General features: G+C 44.5%; 1 protein-coding gene and 1 long non-coding RNA gene across 10 annotated transcripts in view; one reads left to right on the top strand and one right to left on the bottom strand.

Annotated features, from left to right (window-relative positions):
• JADE1 (jade family PHD finger 1) overlaps window positions 1–15,286 on the top strand; it is a 58,373-nt gene extending 43,087 nt beyond the window's left edge. For all 9 annotated transcript variants that reach the window (XM_020886524.2, XM_020886593.2, XM_020886550.2 and 6 more), the window contains 3 exons: window positions 2,534–3,055; window positions 8,101–8,218; window positions 11,462–15,286. In XM_020886524.2, coding sequence (XP_020742183.2) covers window positions 2,534–3,055; window positions 8,101–8,218; window positions 11,462–12,372 — 1,551 coding nt within the window. In that variant the 3' untranslated portion in view covers window positions 12,373–15,286. The remainder of the gene's footprint in view (window positions 1–2,533; window positions 3,056–8,100; window positions 8,219–11,461) is intronic.
• On the bottom strand, window positions 6,685–21,868 carry LOC139037746 (uncharacterized). Its single transcript, XR_011490630.1, has 2 exons — window positions 19,674–21,868; window positions 6,685–19,346 (listed from the first exon to the last, which is right to left on the bottom strand). It is a non-coding gene; the product is annotated as an uncharacterized lncRNA (long non-coding RNA).
• Between the last annotated feature and the right edge of the window lie 366 nt (window positions 21,869–22,234).

Genomic DNA, 22,234 nt, shown 5'->3' with positions numbered 1-22,234 from the left:
GTTCCACCAAGGTCTCCAAGTCCTGCCTGTGGCCCTGCTGGCTCCTCCTGTGGGAGGTGCCCCCCCGGGCCATGGCCTTACCCCCCACCCCGGCTCCTCCTCAGTCCCCGAGTTGCGTCTTGAGGGCAGAGGTGTTGGTTCGGGGTGGTGGCTTCTCTCTTGATGCAGCTCAGCACACTGCACGAGCTTAGTCAGACCACCAGTTGCAGGTTTGAAAGAAATGACCTCATTTGACAAAATCAGTTCGTATTTTGGCTGATAGATACTCCTCTCAGTAAGGTATCCAGTGAATGGTGGTTTTTAAAAAGTTTTCATTTTACACGCCAAGCAGTTGTGCTTTTCTTCATTATCACTTCCACTGGTGTTCAAGAATCCAAAATGTAACAAAAATATTCAGAGGGTGAGGCAGGAGACAGCTGGTGGGATTTGGCTGTGGACCTTGAAAATAGTGCAGATTTTTTTGTATGTGAATGGAATCTGCTTAAAACTAAAACATGACAAAAGCCTTTGGCCTGAGAATTGTATTCGGAGGACATGGAGGAGAAATTTTTTAAAAGCCACAAAGTAAAAAAATAAAAAAGGCCTTGGAGCGGGTATGTGTATGTGTGTATAGACTGCCCATGTGAACACTTTCAGGAAACAAGCTGTGCAAACCAAGGAAAATGAAAATCGTTTTCTTCCGAGGTACCTGATGTTCTGAGGATAGAAATTGCATCCTTTACTGAGCAGGTCCTTCACTGATGCTTACAGGAGGCAGGTGATTGTGATCTATGCTTCTCTTTTAAACAGAGATGATAAAATGATGGGTTTTTTTTGTTGTTGTTGTCATTGACCTCTTTTTCCCAGACATTAATTTGAAGGAGGAGAGGCCAAGGAAGTTTGATTTTTCATATCTTCACAGAATAGACTGATTTTATTAAAGAATTCCTGCCTGAAATGTCTGCAGCTGGAAAGACTCAGCCTTACGTTTCTGTAACATCTGTTTGCTGAGTCAACCTGAATGGGAAAACCCAGAGGAAGGCCATTTGGCGTCTTTACAAAGCCCAGCATAAATGTTCTGCTGTGGAGTGTTCCTCCTGCAGGTCGGGGCGCTGATTTAAAGTGTTGTTGGCGCCAAACACTGATAGCGTCTCCGTTGTCTGTTCCACTTTCCTCCCCTCTTGGCTGCCTGCTGAGGAGGAGGAGCGCTTGGCCTTTTACTGATAGTGGCCAGGTGTGTGTGTGTGTGCTGCCACTAAAGCGGATTTCACATGTTGCTTGGAATTGAGGTTATTATTAAAGACAAAATTACAGATTTATGTTAGTTCATGTGCTTGAAGTGTGTACCCTTGGGGTAACTGATTTTCTGTGAAGCGAGCTAGATTTTCTGTACTTGAGGGTAGAAGAGACTTTGTCATAATGGAAGAAGTCGTGACTGGTACTGAGTCCCCTATTAAACGCTGAAGAATTGGGGGAAGCAGACCCAGCCCCAGCCTCTGCAGTCTGTGATGATGCTGTGCAGGGCTCCATTGAATGACTTCAATTCAGCTTTTCAGCTGGCCCCAAGCCACTGGGTTGCAGGTTCTTCTCTTTTCTACAGCCCTGCCGTGCCCAGGATCACTTGGCCTCACACAATACCGTATTGCTTTTTAAGGGACTGGCTTCAGTCACCACCAGGAACCTCCTCCCCGGCATTCTCCCAGCACTGATCAGATGGCGACAAGTTAATCACTTTTCTCCTGCTAGGCCTCCAGCTTGCTGTGTGGATCAAAGGCACAACATGGTTCACCTGGTGGGGCAGTGAGTGGGAGATGGGGCTGGGTAATGCCTGACCTCTGGGCTGACCTTCCTTCCACCTGCTGGCAGTAGGTCCCTCGAGGTTGCACTGCCAGGCACAGCTCACCCAGGTCTCAGAGCTCGGCCTCATGGGCCTGGAGGCCTCTGCATCTGGCCGAGCTTCCCTAGGGTGCAGAGGCTAGTCTCATGCCGTCTCTGGTTCCTTCCATATCTCTGGGAGTTTTTAATTCACCTCCTGGGTCTTGAGTGACCCCCGCTGCTGGAAGGAGTGTGCCACCTGTGTTGGGCCTGGTGGGCACAGGAACGGCCCCCGTGATCCTGTAACATCTCTGACTAGTGTCCTTCTTCTTGAGGAGATTCTCACTACTCAGGCTTTTAATATACACATTAAAAAAGCTCAGATCGATAAAACAAGTGAATGCCTCAGAATACACTCTGTGTACTGAGAACATCTGCACGTGCCACCTGTATAATTACGTCCGCCTTATGAGGTGATTCTGGATGCAGTTGCTTTTGTAAGAGAGTTACTGTTTGGTTAATGAAAAAAAGCCTCCTGGATCCTAAGTCATAGCTTATTTAAAACATGATTAGGTCTGCCCGGGGTCGTCTACGCGAAGCCTTCCTGTCCCCGAGTGTCCAAGCGCAGCTCTTCCCATGTGTGTGCATGTGTGCGTGCGGGAGGCTAGGGTGCCTGCGTGCAGGGCTTCGGGTCCTGTCGCTCCCTAACCCCACCTCTTGCTGTCTGCTTTCTCGCCAGTGCTCCGTGAAGAACTGTCGCACGGCCTTCCACGTGACCTGTGCGTTTGACCGGGGCCTAGAGATGAAGACCATCTTGGCAGAGAACGACGAAGTCAAGTTCAAGTCCTACTGTCCGAAGCACAGCTCACATCGCAAAGCTGAGGAGGGCCTAGGTGAGGGGACCGCTCAGGAGAATGGGGCTCCCGAGTGCTCCCCGCGGGATCCGCTGGAGCCCTTCACTGGCCTCGAGCAGAATCGGGAGGAGGCCCACCGGGTCAGTGTCCGCAAGCAGAAGCTGCAGCAGCTGGAGGACGAGTTCTACACGTTCGTCAACCTGCTGGACGTAGCCAGGGCCCTGCGGCTGCCCGAGGAGGTGGTGGACTTCCTGTACCAGTACTGGAAGCTGAAGCGGAAGGTCAACTTCAACAAGCCCCTCATCACCCCCAAGAAGGACGAGGAGGACAATCTGGCCAAGCGGGAGCAGGACGTCTTGTTTAGGAGGCTGCAGCTGTTCACGCACCTGCGGCAGGACCTGGAGAGGGTAATAATCCACACCGACGCCCTGTAGTGGCCTAGAGACGACGACGGCAGAGACGGCCGCCGCCCAGAGCGAGGGCGGTAGCCGGCTCGCTTACTCCCAGACCCTGTGACACCGCAGCACGAGGTGGCGTTGGTTCCGTGTATTATGGGCTGGGAAACTCGATGTGCACACACGCAAGATGACCACAGAATGGGGAGCTTCTCTGGTTTAATTTTAAACACCTTGTAGTTCTTAACTGTTCTTCTGGGAGATCACATGGGGTGTCTTTTTCCCTTCCTTCATTCTAGGGCTAGAGGGAACAGAGCCCCAGGAAAATGGCCAAGGGATGGGCTCAGAATTGTTGACAGGCTGAGAAGCCAGAGTGGATGTAATGGTGCGGGGTGGGGGCGGGCAGAGGTAGGGAGGTCGTTTGATCAGCCTGGGCAAGTTCAGGCTGCTGGTCACTGGCTCCCTGGCCCAGCCCTGCTCCTCGGCCTCCTCACGGGGCCTTCCCCCTTGCAGTCACTGAGCAGAGCAGGTGTGGGTGCTAGTGTGTGCGTGTCACTGCCACACCCGTGGATGTCTTTCCCAAGGCTCTCCCGCAGCGAGGTGCTAAGTCGTCACTGAGGCTGTATGTGTGTTGTCTGTACGTGTGACTGTGTCCACGTGTCTGTGTGCCGTGTCTGGTGTGGGCGCGGGGTGGGACTGCTGGTGCACAGAGGCCTGTGATCTGACTGAGGAGCCCCTGGGCACGCTAGCATGCTCCGATTCACGCTTCTGGATCACACTTCTGCCCGCAGCCTCCGCTGGCGGCACGTCCCTTCTGCTGTTGCTACGTTGTGTCTCCCCGGCTCTCCAGCATCCCTGGAGTCCCCATCCGGACCTCCTTTCCTGCTACAGGAATAATCAGGAGCGGGCTGTTCCCCCCCCCCCCCCCCCCCCCCACGGCCTCCTGCTCCCTGTAGGTTGCTTTTGACTGAAGCTCACTAATTGGCAATGCGTCTTCGAGCACCTTCTGCGGCAGCTCCCCTGATTGCTCCGCTGCCGACAGCCGGCTCCGATTAAATTCATTAGAGCACGGGAGATGAACGGAGGAGCAGCCTGTGCTGAAAGGCACCCAAGTGGCCTGAAACAGTTAATGCATCTCCCCCATGCACCTCACTTATTAGTGATTCACCTGCCTGGGAGAGAATCTGACTCAGAGCTGATTGGAAGTGAGAGTGTAGGCAACGAATAGGGATGCGTGGGAGAAGTACTGAACCAGAAAGCCCCGGCTCTCACGGAAACCAGCAGTGACCTGGCAGAGGAGGCATGTCAGTGAGAGTTCTGGTGGGCCTTCCTTAGAAGAGACGATTCTAGAGCCTGACGGTGACAGCCCACCAGGATTCAGGCAGTGGGAGGTGAGGGGCGCGGCACTGAGGCGCTCTTGCTCCCGTGCCCCCCCTGGTGGTGAGTGTGAAGAAGACCTCGCCTCAATCACAGGTCTGTGTGACCTTTTTGTTAGAGATGAGAAAAGGATTCAGAAGGATAAAGTGGAATCCTGGTGAGAAGCCTTGTCCCAGCCTGACAACTGCTGTACGTGGGTTTGCATGAGCTTTGGAGTCCCTCCTCAGGAGAGAGGACGAGAAGTCTGATGTTTGGACTGTGTGTGTCTCAATCACCACAGAATAAAAGTGTAGAAAATGCTTGTGGTGTACTAACTCTTCTGTACCTAAGATACTCAGATTAACACGTACTTGTAATTCTAAAGTTTTTTTTTTTTTGAGTCATCACTGTTGCTTTTTAAGTAGAATGCCAATGATGTATGAGAATAGGGAATAAATCAGGATTTTTGTCTGTGTGGCATTACTTGCATTTACTTTATTTTAAAGAGTCTTTAAGATTTTAGGGCATAAAGTGTCAGTTGAAAATAATCTTATTAAAATGAAAACCATGTTTTACAAAATGTGCCACAAGGCCTGTTAGGGTGGAGGCTTTAAAAAAAATGGAAATCTTGGCTGTGCTGCAGAGAGTACAGTTATTTGTAATTATAAACAGTATTGGGCAAAAGACTCATCAGAGCAGGGGTGACAATAACAAATCATAAATTTGTTTTCAAGTAAGTTAGAGTGTTGGGTAATTCACACACTAGCTAGGTAGTGTAATTCACACTAGGTAATCAACATTTCATAGTGGTTAATATGAAGGAGCAGGATCAAGGCATGTGGTCCCTTCAGAACTGACAAGTGAGTAGGCCTCATTAGAAATGCAGACAACGCTGAGTGATAATGGTGGTTGTTCCTGCAAATACACACCTTGGGGGCCCCTTGCACACCTGGGTTCCAGTTCTGGACCAGACAGGTGACAGGAATGGACTCCCAACGGTGTGGGAACATGAAGACACGATTACCGATGTGGTGGGTGCCATGCCAAGTTGCCAAGGCTGCCACTTCACTCTGGTGGGATTGCTCTCCCCCAAAACATTGTCTTCTGAAGGAAGCACTAAATATGAATTCAGCAGCAAAAGCAGTACTTTTCTCAGATAAGAATGTGCCACCTCTGCACTGGGGCAGTGAAAGCAGCAGGTCCTGGGGGACTGTTCTGCCCAGCATGCGGTGGGATGGTCACTTTTGACATTCTGATAGACGCTACAGTTGTCCATGAACATAGAAGGCAAGTTAAGCTCTAGTGTTGCAAGCAGTGTTTGGGATTCAAGAAAACTTTGAGGTCACTGTTTGGGTCCTGAGGGCAGTGGTTCTCAGCATGTGGCCCTCAGCCTGCAGCAGTATGACCCGACTTTGGGACCCCACCTCTGACTGCAGAGATTCCGGATTTGGAGGCCAGCATTCTGTTTTAGGGCCATTACATGATGGGAAGCTCTGGGTTTAACATGGAATGAGATCTGGTTTTGGGTACCACCTCGCTGGCAACTGGGAGAAGATGGAGGGGAAGGAAGTCTGGTCTAGCGGGGCACAGAAAGGCCAGGCAAGGTGTGTGTCTTGACTGAGCCTCAGTTCAGTTTGATATACAGGGGCTGCTATAAGAGAGGTGAGGTTTAGGGCACTCACTGTTCTACTGTGGCCACCCAGGCCTGGGTTATTCAGAGGCTGATTTTTCCAATAGAAAACCCTGGGGTCATAGTTAGATCTCTCTCTCCTCAGATCATGGGGAATGGAAGTGTGGTTTTCCCACTTAGCCAGGGTGGACATCTGGGAGAAGTTGCAGACACCAAAGTTAAATTTCAGTAATAGAGTGCAAGTTGTCTATTTCCATTGACAACTTTAAAGAAAAAGAGATGTCTCTCTATTGTACATCTGACTTAAATAGAAGAGTAATCTTATCTACTACTGGGCTGTCAGAGAATTTACCTTTCCTATCTCTGCAAGTTGGGTTCCCTGTCTTAATGTCTTCATTTGTTTTTCAGTAATTAATGAGTCTGTAATAAGGATCTAGGTTTGACTCCTTCCTCTTTTTGAGCTTCTACTCTTAATCTTCTCTGGGTGGAATATTTGTAAAGAGAATCTCACCCACTGGCTACCTCCATCCCCAAACTGGTCAGAATTCTTAAAAAGGACACCTACTTACTGGCCTGGGGTGTGAGGCTGTCAGAATGTGTTTTAACCAGGGTGAATGACACTGAAACAATATTTACTCTGAGATAGGAAGGCTGATTTTCTTTGCAATTACTTTTATTAACAAGTGTTAGAAAATTCCTAAACAAATAGTGAATCATTTGGGATCAAGAGAAGCCGGACTTGGTGCTCCTGCTGTTGGCCAGGAAATTACACCATTTATGATGTGTAAAATGCAAACGTGAAAGCCAGTTGACCTTGTGTCCTTTTGCAAAGGAGGCTGTCTTTAACACAGCTGGGGAAGAACAGATGGAATTGTGATGGTTCTTTAGGGGTGGTGTCTGAACATAAGTCAAAATTCAGGGTTGTGTGTGTCTTGTTGCCACTCGCTGCCAAAAGATGAGTGACCTTCGAGAAGTTGACGGGATGGGACTGCCCAAGTGGTGGGAGAGTACAGCTGTGCCTTTTTTTCTCAGTCTTGCCACTGAGCTTACTGGGATGGTATTGTCCACATCTTGAAGACAGATTTGTGTATCTGGTGTGTTGCATTTGACATTTGTGTTTCCAGGCCCATGTAAACTGATTGGGTTTACCAATAAATTTTAGGACTGAGAGATTGAAGGGAGTTTATTGACTAAGTCATTAAATTTGACTCTGTATTGACTGATCACAGGTGGCTTTGAAAACGGGGAACACATTTGTGTTGATTAGTTAGGATAGGTTAATGAGGATATGCATGCAGTCCCCCAGTGGTTGCATATCAGACGCCAAGTGGAGCGCGCGGTGCTGGGCTCTTTCTGTTACTGACGGATGAATCAGGAAGCAGGCAGTGTCAGTGTTTCCAGCCCTGATGCAGAGAGCTGGCCTTGAGGCTGATGTAGCAAATCGGCAAAGCAAGGACCCTCCCTAGGTGTTTGCTCTGTAGGAACAAATTAGCTATCTGTAAACTCCAAGGTATTTCAGAGAGCTTAGTGTCCAGTTGATGGAACTTCACTTGGATTCTTGGTGACGACTTGGCATGCTAGTGGGCCCCACGCAGGAACCTTTTTGTGGGGGGCTCTTCCCTGTAATGGTCCTTGACTTTGTGCTTTCCTAGTTGCACCTTCAGAAGATGCTTGATAAAGTGAACCGGGGTGGCTTCTGAACTGCTCTAAGGCTTCTGACAGTAGAATTCATGGGAGGATATCGGGGTGATGAGCAGAGTCCTTTGGCAAGAGCTGGCACGCTTGGCCTTGGACACCGCTGGGCATCTCTCTGCTGGGATGAGCCAATGGCCGGGCTGTTGGCCTGGTTTGGTGTTGGGGGCATGGCTCCCTCCTACAGGCCCTTTCTGTGGTACTTCTTAGCATCCCAAAGGGAGGTCAGAGATTACATAAAACATTTATATTTTGATTTCAAGAGTCAGTCAAGGACCTAGTGGGACACACTCCCCCCCCCCCCCCCCCCCAGGTTTAAAAAAAAAGTACTGTAATAATGTATATTGCTCACTTAGAATCTTTATTCTCTACGTTCCAGGTTCGGAACCTCACTTACATGGTGACCCGCAGGGAAAAGATTAAACGATCTGTGTGCAAAGTCCAGGAACAGATATTCAATCTTTACACTAAGCTTTTGGAGCAAGAAAGAGTTTCAGGTATGCATTAAGCCCTGGTAGGTCAAACAACAGGGCAGGGGTTTGTAAGCCATAACATTCTGTTAAGGGGGAAAAATATGCTAGTGTCTTTTTAATTTTCTTTTTTACTCTAGAAGAATCAAAGGGAAGGCTTTTGTTGTTGAGGGAAGTCTCAGGCATTTGAGGCACTGTGGTCTAGGGGACGGGGCTATGGGTTCAGCCTCATATGGGTTAAATCCTATAATCCCTACTTACATGCCCAACACAAGTGAGTCTAAAGTTTGAGTCTCTTCCATTTCCTCACACGTAATGTTGGGATAAGATCTCCAGCTCCCTCCTGGGAAGACTAGTGTGAGACTCAAAGAGCAACTTATGTGTTGTAAAGCACTTGATAAATGTACAGTGTCCTAGCGATACCTAAAAAGATGTATTGATTATCTAGCCTTTGGGTCTACCTGTAACATGGTAAATATACCTAAGATTGGGTACTTAACGCACATATCCATGTTTAGATAACATTTACAGTGGATTATTTTGGTGTAATTGGAATTTTGAATAGTTTTGAGATTCCACACAAAGTATTTATTTAGTGCCGCCTATTTTTGCATTTCCCTGGCAAAGAAAAAAACTAAGATACAGACTTCCTTCTCTTTGGAGAGCACTTCAGTAACTCTGAGATCAAGTGCATAGTGGGGCAAGTTGGTGAACCTCTCTGAAGTCTGTCCATCTGTAAGAGGTTTGGTCCAGAATTCTGGCCTCTGAAGGCCTTGAAGTGCTAACATTCTGTGTTCACAAGCCCCAGAAAGCAGGTGTTATAAGGATTTCAGAGGAGGAAGAGTGCTGAGTGTGTAGACCTACCCACTAGTAGGTAGGTCTTGGGAGCTCGTATCTTCTCTTTGCACGGCTTTCCTTGTGCACAGTCAACCGGCTTACTCTAACCTGCTTTTGTGGCTTTGTACAAATAATATGAGACATGGACTCAACAAAGAAATAATCGTAACCTATTATGTTGACATTCTGGATTTACCTGAAACTATCTGGATATATGTGACCAGAAGTAACTGGTCAGCTGAACAAAGAGGAAAAAAAGCTTGGCAAGTTTTAAGAGATATCCTTGTTTTGATACCACTAACTTATTTAATAATTTTATCCTAGATAATTTCCTTTGCAAGAGTAAATATTCCCCAAATCTGTCAAGGTTATATCAATAGCTAAATTTGTGAGTTCAGTTGTAAAATTTTTGAAATAAAAATTTTCAAGGTAGAGTATTGTAAATATTGGGTTGGCCAAAAAGTTTGTATTTTTTTTTCATAAGATGGTGCAGAAAAACCCAAAAGAACTTTCTGGCCAACCCAATACCTCATCATTCCTACTTGACTGCAAATAAAGGAGGGGGCTCCCCCTGCCTGTGTCCACTTGGCTGGTGTGGCGTGCCCTCCCCCAGCAGAGGCGCAGGATAGCCAGCGCAGCCGTGCCCACGGAGGGCTTTCTCTGACTTGCTAGGTCCTTACGTCGTAAGTGATTTCTAATAAGTGAGTTTGCCTTGGAAAATAAGCTGTAAAAGGAAGCTGTAAAGAATACTTTCATCTGATTCTACTCATTTCTTACAGATACTGTAGGGCATTTTTGTTTGTTTGTATTTCATGGCAGCGTTTCTTTGGGTAAGTGGTTGAGCCTCTGCAGGTTAGGCAGTGATCCGTGTCACAGCTGTGATGCAGGCCTCTGTTCCACAACAGGAATGGGGGGCGGGGTCCTCCTGCCCCCAGGACTGAACGTGCGAGTCCCAGGGAATGAAGTGGAAGCCCCTTAGGATGCCTTTTCTCCCCTTTCCTTTTTCCAGTTTTAGACTTTCAGTTGTGTCCTTACTTGTGCCTCACCTGATCTACCTCTTGAGAGAGAGGATTCCAAGCGAGGCAGAGCAGATGGCCGTGACTTGAGTGTGTCCCTGGGGTCCATGCTGACACTGTGCTGTGGTTCTGGGATGGGCAGGGCTGTCCTGCTCGGCTGAGTGTCCTCACTGGGGACAGTGCTGTGGGAGTCAGGAAGCAGAGGCTCCTCAGAGGCCTGGATCCCGAGTCGCGATGGAAATCAGAGGGCAGTGCCTCTGACCTTTTTATCTCCCCACAGCAGGTGACTGAGCTAAAGACGTACACATGTGGTGTGAAGGTTGACTGTAAGTTTGGTTACTGAGAAAGCAGGCATTTCTGTGGTCATGGTGGTTCTCCCATTAGTCGCTAGCTCATTCTGTCTACACGCGGCTGTCCGTTCCTCCTCAGCAGCAGGTCCACGTGGGCTCCTGTGCTACCCTGGACGAAACCTCATTTCCTGGTGGCTCATGGCTCGGGGAACGTGACAACTGTTCTGAGGCTCTGGAGGCTTCTGCAGGAACATGGTCCTTCTGATGAACTCTAGCATGTCAGGGATTTACCCAATCTTTTTCAAACTGGGGGTTACAGTTTGTTACTGGGTTGTGAGATGCATTTAGCAGGTCAGCACCAGCATTAAAACAAGTGAAACAGAACAGAAAATGTCAGAGTGCACATGTCAGGTGACGAAGGCTAATATGGTTGCATGAAAAGTGCACTTTTACTGGGTTATGATTGTGCAACTTAGTTCTTAATGTGACTTGCATAAAAAGTGCTTGAAAAACACCAATTTAACTTATCCTTGTTTAGATGATAATTCAGTTTAATTCCACAAGTGTGTTGTACATTTAATGAGTAGACATATGTACTCTGTGTCAAGAATGATTTTAAACACCTTCTTTATTCATTTCACAGTTTATGTGTATGTATCCTCATTAGCACCCTGTGAGGGATAGATAACTTGGAGAAAGCAGCGTAACAGCCCCACTCCCTGCCCCTGTGGTTGTGCTGCTCCCAGGCGGCAGGCAAGGCAGGTGCTGAGACTGGGTGGTGGTGGAGGCAGTGCTTACTTGACCATGGAAAGATTCTGCAGTAAATCACGTATGAAAATCAGATCAGTTATTTTGTTTGAAGGCAAATGTATTCCTTGAAAAGACAGTTTCATGAAAAAAAATTACGTGAATTTAAGCTGTTTTAGAAAAGAGCATCTAGAGCATTCAGATTCTCAAGGCAGGTAGTATCTTTACTATAAAAACCAAATTTTTACAAACTGGGTGGTTGTATGTTGTACTGTTGGGTGGGAAGTCTGTATTAGTGGGCCATGCTAAGGGGTCTAAAATTTTATTTTTCTGGATTTGCTTCTGCTGTAATTTCTTTTTCTCTGGTTTTATGTTCACAGGTGTGCCTTCTTCCTCTTGCTCCTCCTCCTCACTGGAAAACATGCTTCTGTTTAACAGTCCTTCTGTGGGCCCTGATGCTCCCAAGATAGAGGACTTGAAGTGGCATTCTGCGTTCTTCAGGAAGCAAATGGGTACTTCCTTGGTTCACTCGTTGAAGAAGCCCCACAAGCGCGATCCATTGCAGAACAGCGCAGAGAGCCAAGGCAAAACTCCGCTAAAGCAGCCAGACCTGGGGGGCAGAAGGGAGGGGACAGTAGGCCCAGAGAGCTTTCTGAGTTTTGAAAAGACCTTTGCAGAAGCACGGCTCGTATCAGCACAACAGAAAAATGGCGTGGTGATGCCAGACCACGGGAACAGAAGAGACCATCGTTTTCATTGTGACCTCAGCAAGGGAGACTTAAAGGACAGACCTTTGAAACAGAGTCACAAGCCTCTGAGGTCCACAGACGTGTCCCAGAGGCACGCGGACCACGCCAGAGCTGCCGCCTCCCCTGGGGCGGGGCAGTCAGCGCCGGGCACGAGGAAGGAGGCGGCGCCCAAGTGCAACGGCTCCCTAATCAAAGTGAACTATGCCCAGTCTGCAGTCAAAGTGCCTACAACACCTGCCAGCCCAGTGAAGAACTGGGGCGGATTCCGGATTCCAAAGAAGGGGGAACGGCAGCCGCCGGGAGACGCCCCCGAGGGGGCCTGCCACCAGCACTCAGACTACCCCTACCTGGGCCTCGGCCGAGTCCCAGCCAAGGAGCGGGCCAAGAGCAAGCTGAGGCCCGACAGCGAGAACGACGGGTACGTCCCCGACGCGGAGCTGAGCGACTCGGAGAGCGAGGCCTCGGAGAAGAAGTGTGTCCACGCCAGCAGCTCCATCAGCAGGAGGACAGACATCATCAGGAGAAGCATTCTGGCCTCTTGATGAAACGGGCGTGGTGGTGCAGGAGACGAGAGCTCTGACATGGGGGGCGAGTGGAAACCCATCACTCCTGAGCGACACAAATACATTTACCTGCAATTCTGATTGAATTTTTTTTTTTTTTTCAGAGTCATTTTTAAATCATTGTTGTGAGAAGTGTGTTATTTGAAGCTTGTTGAGGAAACACAAGAGTAGATTGTAAGACACTGCTAAGACTAGAGGCTGAATTAAACACTAAAATAAGAATGGATGAAGTAAGTTTCTAAAGAGGGCTAGGCTGAACTAAGCCTCATGAGTGCTTACTGCCCTCTGTATCCTTCCCAAAGCACAAACTCTTAGTTACCTGAATATATGGAATCAGAGATGGTTCTTGAGAAACCCTCACAAATCATTTAATAGCCCATAAAACTTATTTTCTAGGACTGTGGTGGATCTTGAAATCATATTTATACTTTGGCCCACGGACTGTTTTGTTGCATTGTAGTATACAGGCAGTAGCTCTGAAGCTTCAGTAATTCTAGGGGATTCATGTGTAAATATAGCAGATGAGGGAAGAGAAAAATATTAAAAAGGTCATTACCGGAAGATCTGAAGGTACAGGGTAGAGCTGCCGGAGCTTGGAGATTTAGGGTAAATGGAAGAAGCAAGGTCCTGCTGCTGGCAGCTCTTGACTGTGTTCTGGATAGAGGGCAGGTGGAGAGTGAAGCCATCACATGATTCCATCCATGAGAAAGGGCAGTTGAGGTCCCATCTTCACCAGTCCTCTCGACCTTTCTCTTCCCTAACCACTGCCTTCTGGGCCAGCTTGGGATTCCGCTGGCCATTGGCAAGACCTGGCCACCCGGCTTCCAACAACACAATGGCTGTTCAAGTTTAAGCAATGAACTTCCAGACTCTGGCGACTCATATTTCCAGAGCCAACCACTAGTGCATATGCTGGGGAATCCGGCCTTCCAACATGAATGGATTCCTTGGGAGAAAAAAAAAGAAAATGGAAAAAAAAAAGGGAAAAAACCCCCAAATAGGTTATATTTTAAAAATAATAGAAAGGCAATAAGTTGCGATAACCTCTTAACCCTTGACCAAGTTTATACAGGAAAGAGATTGAAGTGTAACAGGTTTTCTGGAGTCAGAGTTCTAAGCTCTAATTCGTAACTTGGACTTTCTGATTGCAAATGGCAATAACTAGTAAGTTATCAGCAATAATAAATTTAGCATTAAATTTGAGTACAATGTTCTGTTTTTGCACTCACTGCAGTGCGTTTTGTATTAAGACAGTGGATAGTGTTAAGGTCCTGTTAATTTTCTTTGGAATTCAATGTAGTTGTGAATCAAACTTAAAAGAAGGAAAATTAAAAGTAGCAATGAGATTTAGAATTATGGGCACTTGGAACAAGCCCAACTTCCCCTAAATTATACCTTAGTTTGTTAATACCAGTACTCAGATTCCTGATTCATTTATACATTTATTTCCATGTGGCAGGGACATTCTGATACTTAATGAGTGATGCTTTGAGTTCTGTAGTAGTTAGCTTTCAAGTCTTCCAGATGACTGTCAACAAGGAAAAAAGGCTTATTGAATTCCATCTTGCTATGCAAGTTTTATCAGATGATCAAGTAGTAGATCTGATACATCCCCATTGTATGTATGACATTTTCAAACTAAGTCTTAACTTTTCAAATACATTTTAGTAACTGATTCAGGGGAGGGGAAAGAATGACCCAGGTTTTTAGATTGACTATTTTTGAGCTATGGGGCTCATTTTTCAAAGAATGTTGTCCAGATAAACTGTTGCTACAGATATTAGAAGTTTCTTATGAATCCAAGTTGTACATTAACTCAGCATAATTTAAAAATCAGATCTTTTTTCTTTTTCTTTGCATATGAGCAAGAAACCTTTTGCTGGATACAGAAGAAGGTGGACTCTTTACAGTTCTTTTTTGACTACAGCAACAGCTCTGGGTGAGAGTAGGATATATAGAGGGATAATCTGTCAAGCCATAGAAAGAAAATCTAAATTCTAGTAAGTCTATGACCTCTCACCATTTATAAGAGGTACCAGATTCATTTGCACTATTAGGAATGCTAGTTTTGTGCAAAAATAATGCCTTACCTGTTTTTTCCCCACATTTAGGTTGAAAAGCTTTCAAACGTTCCAAGTTATGCTGAACCAAAAAGAAAACAAAACAAAAATAAACCCCACACAAAAACAAAACACACAAACACAAAAAGCCCACACCTTTAATTCCTGCTTCGAAATGCAAATGGTACAGTTTCTCTGACAGTGTAATGACAGCTCTGTAAGTCAGCTTCACGTCCTGCTGGGAACTCTATGAGGTGTATGAGCGGCAGCCAACCCAACCTGCCCACTTGCACTCTGAGTATGGAACCATTTGCTCTTCTTTTCTTCTTTTTTTAAAGCTTTATCTTTCCGTGTGCATCCTGACCAAGAAATATCTTTGATTATGATCAATGTATTATGTCAAAAATGTAGGCTAGTTGAACTTTTGTAAAGTTGCCTGGAATGTCATTTGTTAGGTTATAAACACAAAATCTAAATGAAGGGTTATATGTGTTGTGTACAAATCTTAATTATTTTGAAATGGACAAACTTGTCATTACATTTGTAACCTTGTACAGAGGATTTTTCACTATGTGCCTAGCTTGGTGTCCATTCAGCTAAAATTGGGTAAAAAAAAAAGGTGCATGAAGAGTTAAAAATCAGAATTAAACAAAAAGTATATGTAGAGATGACTATTTTATATTACATGGCCCAATCCTGTATTTATTTCTACCCCCTTTTTGAAAGTATTTATAAAACTAGTTGAGGACAGCTGTATTTTTTTGTTGAACTATTTAGTAGAATTTGTGCCTTTTTGTCTGTATGTGAATAAATGCTGTACATTTTGCAATACATTTTAAAGTGTCGTTTGAAATCTAGTTTTGCTGAATACTTAGATGCACATGTACACAGTGTCTCCTGTGATGGTGCGTGTCAGTTCTCTCACTGGCAGGAAGACTGCTGGGTGCATGACAAGACTGGATGAGCACAGGCTCACGGAACTGCTTTCTGGTTCAGCTTTGACGGTGACACCCTGACAAATCAAGGTCTGATCTTGGTGTCCTGTTGCCGGGGTTCTTAACAGAATACAATGTTGGATCTGAAAACAACCAGTTGAAGCAACTTAGTCAGGTTGGAGACATGTGGGTTTAAAGGCTAAACTGTAGTTTACCAGCCACGTGACCTTTGCCAAGTCACCTAACAGTTTTCCCTTCCGTAAAAAGAAGAGTGACATCCTACCATCTCCTTGGGGTTGCTCTGGTATTTAAAGCAAGCTCATGGAGCATCTCATAGAAAGCATGCAGTAGGCAGTTAGTAAATGTTTGGCTGTCATGTTTATGATTAGGAATAAGAAACATTCCTCCAACATAATATTGACTGGTAAGCTTTCTGAGGCAAAAAAAAAAAAAAAATGTTGCTCCTGAACGACAGGGAGACTGTTAAAAATTATTTTTCAAAGAATGGTTTCATTAAATGCATTATTTTGGTCACAGGATTCCACAATATTAGGGCAAAAAACAGACACCTCCATTCTTTACAAAGAAGATCACAGCATTAGGCACTGGCAGTACTGGGGTAACCCCAGTTCTGGTTTTCTAGTCTGGTGTTCTCTCTGCTGGAAACAGTCTTTACTCAAACCTCTACATGGAGGCATTAGCATGTAATGCAGTGCACCCCTGTGCTGGGAACAGCCAAAGGGTGAGGGTGACACAGATTAATTCTCATCTATATAATGATGAACAGGAGCCACAGCAGGGTAGTGGTACAATTCCTAGCTTCAACTTTTGTAAAACTGGCCAGTGGTGGTTTTTTTTTTTTTAATAATATCATGAACTGTTCATCAATTTGGCTAAACACTTATTTCTCCTTGTTCCTCCTCAGTGACTATTTACTTCCGTGATGCTTGCTCTGAGTGAGACCCCAGAGAGAAATAACTGATTCTTCCTACAAGGTCTTCAAGTTGAATAACCACAATAGTTCCCAAGGGAAATTAAGTCCCCAAGAGCCAAAGGAAGGGCCTCTTGCTGGCAGCTGTGGAACACGTGATGGGAAACGTGGCGCCAGGGACCTGTGTTCGTGGTTTTACCCAGATCACTTAGAAAACAGCTAACTCTGAGACATTCGCCATCTGCAGCAAACTTTGCAATGAATTTCAAGGTTGAAAACTTCAGTGTGATTTCCCTTCAATGTTCAGAGCTGCATCTGATGATGTACTCTTGTCTGGGGCAGACCAGACCTTTGACTGAAAAAGAGGGTAAAAGCAAGTGTGTCATCTGCTTCCTCGACACTGACTGTTCCCTGGGCTGCTGAGTGGTGTTGCCACAGTCCAGCCTTTCCTGAGTTCTAGTGGACTGCTTGTCGGGCACTTCCTCTTTGATGTGTGCAGGTGCTTGAGATTCGGGAACTCGCCCTTTTTCTATACCCTGCCTTAACAGAATGCCATCCAGGCCTGGAACCTATGTGTATCTCTCCAACTCCTGTAGCCAAATGGTGATCTCGTGTACATATTATACAGAGTATCTTTTTAGTGTCTCTTGCTTCAATGGCATTTCTTGCCTGGATTACTGCAGCAGCCTCTATCTGGTTTCCTTGATTCAAGTCTTGCTTCTTCCAGTTAGCTGCAGCCTTGCCAACGCCATCTCCATAGTGATAACTTCCACAAAAATAACTGACTCTATCATGCTACAAAGTCATCAGGGAACCTCCAGACTCCTGCAGATGGTTACCCAGGGCTTATCAAATGACAGAAGCACTGCTGGGTATTTTATGTGCATTACTTTATTTAAAGCTCACAGCATGACAAGCAGGGATGAAGCAGCGTGCTCAGGGTCGGTAGGTGGTAGAACCAAGCGTCTCCAGTCTCCAGCCCCAGGACCCTGCTGCCTCTCAGAATAAAGAGAGCATTCACACAGATGAGTTTGTGTGTTTTTGAGTATATGAAGAATTTTATATGTGAACTTTCATGAATTTCTATAAAGAAAAGCTAATTATCTTGGTTTAAAATACTATGTTGATGTACTGGTTGAATGACTATGAACATAACACGATATATTTGGCTTGTGGTCAGTTAGTTCCTGCCTTCTAGGGACAATGGGATTGGTTACTTTAGTGTCCTATACATTTGTAGGACACACATGCACACACATTTACAGATATAAAATATATGCATATATGATTTAAAAAAATAGCACTCTATCAGGAATGCAAAGAATAATTTTCTCTATATCCTGACACATTACTTGGAAAGTTAAAGAGAATCACCTAAAATCACACTGTTTCTTGACAATGACGGCAATTAAAACTAATGTTTTAAAACTTTAGATTGACACTATGCAAAACCTTCAAATCAGTATTATTGTGATATAAAGTAAATAATTTGGTTAGCCTTCATAAATAAGTAATGCCAAATTAAATAGCAAAGGTAAAAGAAGAAAGTATACCATCCTTCCTAATGTATCACTGATGTATCGCAATATCTCACTACTACTTGGCATATATAGTCTGAATCTTAAATATGACATTTATTAATTATGGGTTAAGTAGGGTTATTTTACCTGTAATCTGGTTGATGATTCTGATTTCTGGATTAGAACCATGTGAGACAATTTCTTCACAAAGAAGATCTTTTCTTTGGTGTTCTTCCTCCTCCGTGTAGTCTTTCCTCCTTTTCTTGCTCATTTTGGCTCTGCTTCAGCTTTATGGTTTGAATTGTTTCTCTTTTTCATATGAAATGCTGGTGGGCATATCTTTGCCTCAAATAGTCCCAAATACTCTAAGTAAATACCTTTCAAACACCATGCTTTAAAATACCATGCTTATTTTGACTCAGGAAATCATATAATATTGTATCAAACACTTTATAAATGCTAAACACAATTTAACATACATTTATTATTTTTTGGTAGATATTTGGTAAATAATTTTTTTTTGGTGAAACTGTTACCACCTATGAAAAGAAATCTATCAGTATGTTTTTGAATTTGTCTCCTAAAGCAAAGGAAATAAACCAAAAATAAACAAATGGGACCTAATTAAACTTAAAAGCTTTTGCATAGCAAAGGAAACCATAAACGAAAACAACCTACTGAATGGGAGGAAGTATCTGCAAGTGGTATGGCCAATAACACAACAATTCAACAGCATCAATTCTTTGGCATTCAGCCTTCCTTATGGTCCAACTCACAGTTGATGCTTTTGACTGTGCTGCTGGAGAAGACTCTGTCCCTTGGACAGCAGAGATAAACCAGTCAATCCTAAAGGAAATCAACCCTGAATATTCACTGGAAGGACTGATGTTGAAGCTGAAGCTCCAATACTTTGGCCACTTGATGTGAAGAGCTGAAAAAACCCTTATGCTGGGAAAGACTGAAGGCATGAGAAGAGGACGACAGAGGACGAGATGGTTGGATGGCATCACCGACTCAATGGATAGGAGTTTGAGCAAGTTTCAGGAGTTAGTGGTGGACAGGGAAGCCTGGTGTGCTGCAGTCCATGGGGTCGCAAAGAGTCGGACACGACTGAGTGACTGAACAACAATAAAATGGCCAACAAGGGGTTAATATCCAATCTGTATCAACAGCTCATATAACAACATGAAAAACAACTTGATTAAAAAATGGGCAGAAGACTTGATAGTTTTCAAAAAAAGAAATGCAGAAGGCCAACAGGCACGGAAAAGATGTTTGCTAGCCATCAGGAAAATGCAAACCAAAAACCACAAGGAGATCTCACCTCACATTTGTCAGAATGGCTACCATCAAAAAGAACACAAGTAACAAATGTTGGCAAAGATGTGGTTAATTGGTTGATTGGAATATAAATCTCATACTGTGGAAAACAGTACGGAGTTTCCTTTAAATAATTAAAAGTAGTTACCATATGATCCAGCAATTCCACTCCTGGGCATATATACACCTGGAAAAGACAAAAATTCTAATTCTAAAAGACATACACCCCAATGTTCATAGTAGCATTATTTACATTAGGCAAGACACAGAAGCAAGCTAAGTGTCCATAACATGAATGAATAAAGACGTGGTGTGTGTGTGTACATACACACAAATAAGCATATAAGAGAATACTACTCAGCCACAAAAATAATGAAGTTTTTACGTCTGCCACAACATGGATAGACTTGGAGGGCATTATGCCAAGTGAAGTAAGTCAGAGACAAATACTGTATGATATCACTGTGGAATCAAAAAATACAACTCACTGGTGAACATAACAAAGAAGACTTACCAATACAGTGAATAAACTGGGCTTCCCTGGTGGCTCAGTGATAAAGAATCTGCCTGCCAATGCAGGAAACACAGGTTTGATCCCTGGGTTGGGAAGATCCTCTGGAGGAGGAAATGGCCACCTGCTCCAGTACTCTTGCCTCGAAAATCCCATGGATAGAGGAGCCTGGTGGGCTACAGTCCGTAGGGTCGCAAAAAGAGTCAGACATGATATGTGACTAAACAACAAACTACCAGTGGGGAGAGGAAGAGGTACAAACTATTACATATAAAATAGACTGTAAGAATATACTGTACAACGTGGGAAATATAGCTAATATTTCATAATAACCAAACGGAGTATAACCTTTAAACACTGAGAATCTATACATGGCACACTTATAATATATTGCACAACTATACTGCAATTAAAGCTTAAAAGGCATTCCAAAAAGGAAAATCTGGAAACATTTCAAAGAAATAACCCAGTAATTTATATAACTTCCTTTGCTTAGATCTGTATTTTTCACTACAGTTACTTGACGTTTTAGGTTATGGCCAATTTCTTTTCAAGATTTGAAAAAATTCCACTAGACATGAAAATACTTTTCTCAGGAAGTTTTCTATGTAATGCATAAAGTTTGATAAGCAAAAGGGCTCTTTGGGTTAGAGTCAGAATCAGAAAAGGCAAGGAAAGACCCGGTCACAGCTCTGCCTCGTTATAATAAGATTGATGAATGAAAATGTGAAAGTTTTCAAAATCTGTTTTGCATCTGTTATTTCCTATCAACAGCACGAATCCATGAACTAAAAGGAAAGAATGGACACTAGTCAGAATTACCTGAAGCCTGGGATGAAGTACGTGTATGAGAGAAGCGAGCTGTTTACTGTGAGGTCGTTTCCTGGACCAGGGGTCTGCGAGAGGCTGTAGGCAACTGCTCAGTCACTGTCTGGGGACGGGAGACACGCCAGGCACGGATCCCGCGGACTGAGGACGCAGTGTCAGCAGGAGAAGGGATCCGGGTTGGAGACACCTGGTTTGAAAGCCTGCAGTGACACTTTCCACCTCTGTGACCCTGGGCTAGGTGTTTGACTTTCATGACTTTACATCTTTAGAAAAGTAATGATAACACCTACCTCGCAGGGCTGTTGGATTATATGAGATAATAAATGCAAGATGTCAGCACAATGCCTTGCATATGATCGGTACTCAACAGGCATACGCTATTAATACAGATCAGCATGGTTATTGTAGATCCGGGGAAGGATTCTCCAGTGGATGCAACGGTTGCTTCTGGCTATTCATAGAGACATGACATAACTACCCTTACTCTCCTTTATCTCCTAGAGCACGGTTTCCATGACAGGAAATCCTAGTCTCGTATTTTTAATCTTCACAGATTTAAGTGCTAACAGATTTCCTTATACATCAGATTATACTCTGATGGCTTTTTTATTCTTTGAAAAAAGGATAAAAATAGGGACTGAGAACTTCCATGATGCCATACTACAAGACTCAAGCATTTTAAATAAACGTAAAAAGAACAAACAGTGATTACTAGGATGCTACATGGATTTACTAAGAAGAAATTTAACTTATCTTTTCAGACAGGATTACTAGATTAGGTCTGGGAAGTATGATAGTTGTGGCATAAATAAACTTTCTTAGGTAGAAGCCTAGGTCTGTCTGGATGTTTTTATGATAGCGTAAAAGCAGCAATATGGGCTAGACTGAACAGAGCTGACCATGCCTCACGGGTCCTGCTTACCATCTGTCACAGGAGGCAGTGGTTGGTAGGCTCTAAGAGACTGACTACTCAGGTCTCTCTAGTTCTTATTTGTTCAGTGATTTTCATGAAAATATGGGTGGCATGTTCATCAAAGCTATAGATGGACTTCACTGTAAGTAAAAAAAAACTGTCATGGATGCAAGAAATATAGCAGTAAAACAAAATTAAACAGACGCAGTTCCTGTGCTTATAGGTAACAAACTGGATGGCAGAATGAGGAGGTAAGATGATCTCAGCATGCTGTAGTAATATAATGAAATTTAAAAGGGATAGAGGACCAGTTTGGCTTCTGGGGCAAAGATCTGGCTAAGCAACAAAACCTTGGGCAGAGACTCAGAAGTTCAGTCAACAGTACGCTCGATGACTTTCTAACAGTGTCATTCAACTTCTAAAAAAAGCTAACATGATTTTAAGTTGCATTAATCGAAGTAGGTAGACACTAGAACAGTGTGATTCCCACTTTTTTCTCATCCTAAATATGAATGAGAAATCATAAGAACATTTTCCCAAATCACTAGCTACAGTAACTCTCAGAGCAGGCTTCCCGTTCTCTTCTTAGAGGGGAGGGGTATGTACTGTGAAACCACAGCCATCCCCTGGAGATTCTAAAAAGCTGTCCCCTAACCCCCACTTGGGCAGGTATCACTCACCGTCTCCCCACCACTCTCAGTCATCACCCGGAACACGGTAACTGGTAGTCCATACCTTGAACATGACTTTGGCTCTGGGCCTAAGACTGACGCATCCCAAGCATGCCTGGTCGAAGTAAGGTGCTCACGGCACCTAAGGAACG

This window comes from Odocoileus virginianus, chromosome 12, assembly GCF_023699985.2.
Source record: "Odocoileus virginianus isolate 20LAN1187 ecotype Illinois chromosome 12, Ovbor_1.2, whole genome shotgun sequence".
NCBI classification, from domain to species: Eukaryota; Metazoa; Chordata; class Mammalia; order Artiodactyla; family Cervidae; genus Odocoileus; species Odocoileus virginianus.
Note: the sequence above shows the minus strand (reverse complement) of the source record. Positions and strands in the feature narration are given on the sequence as shown.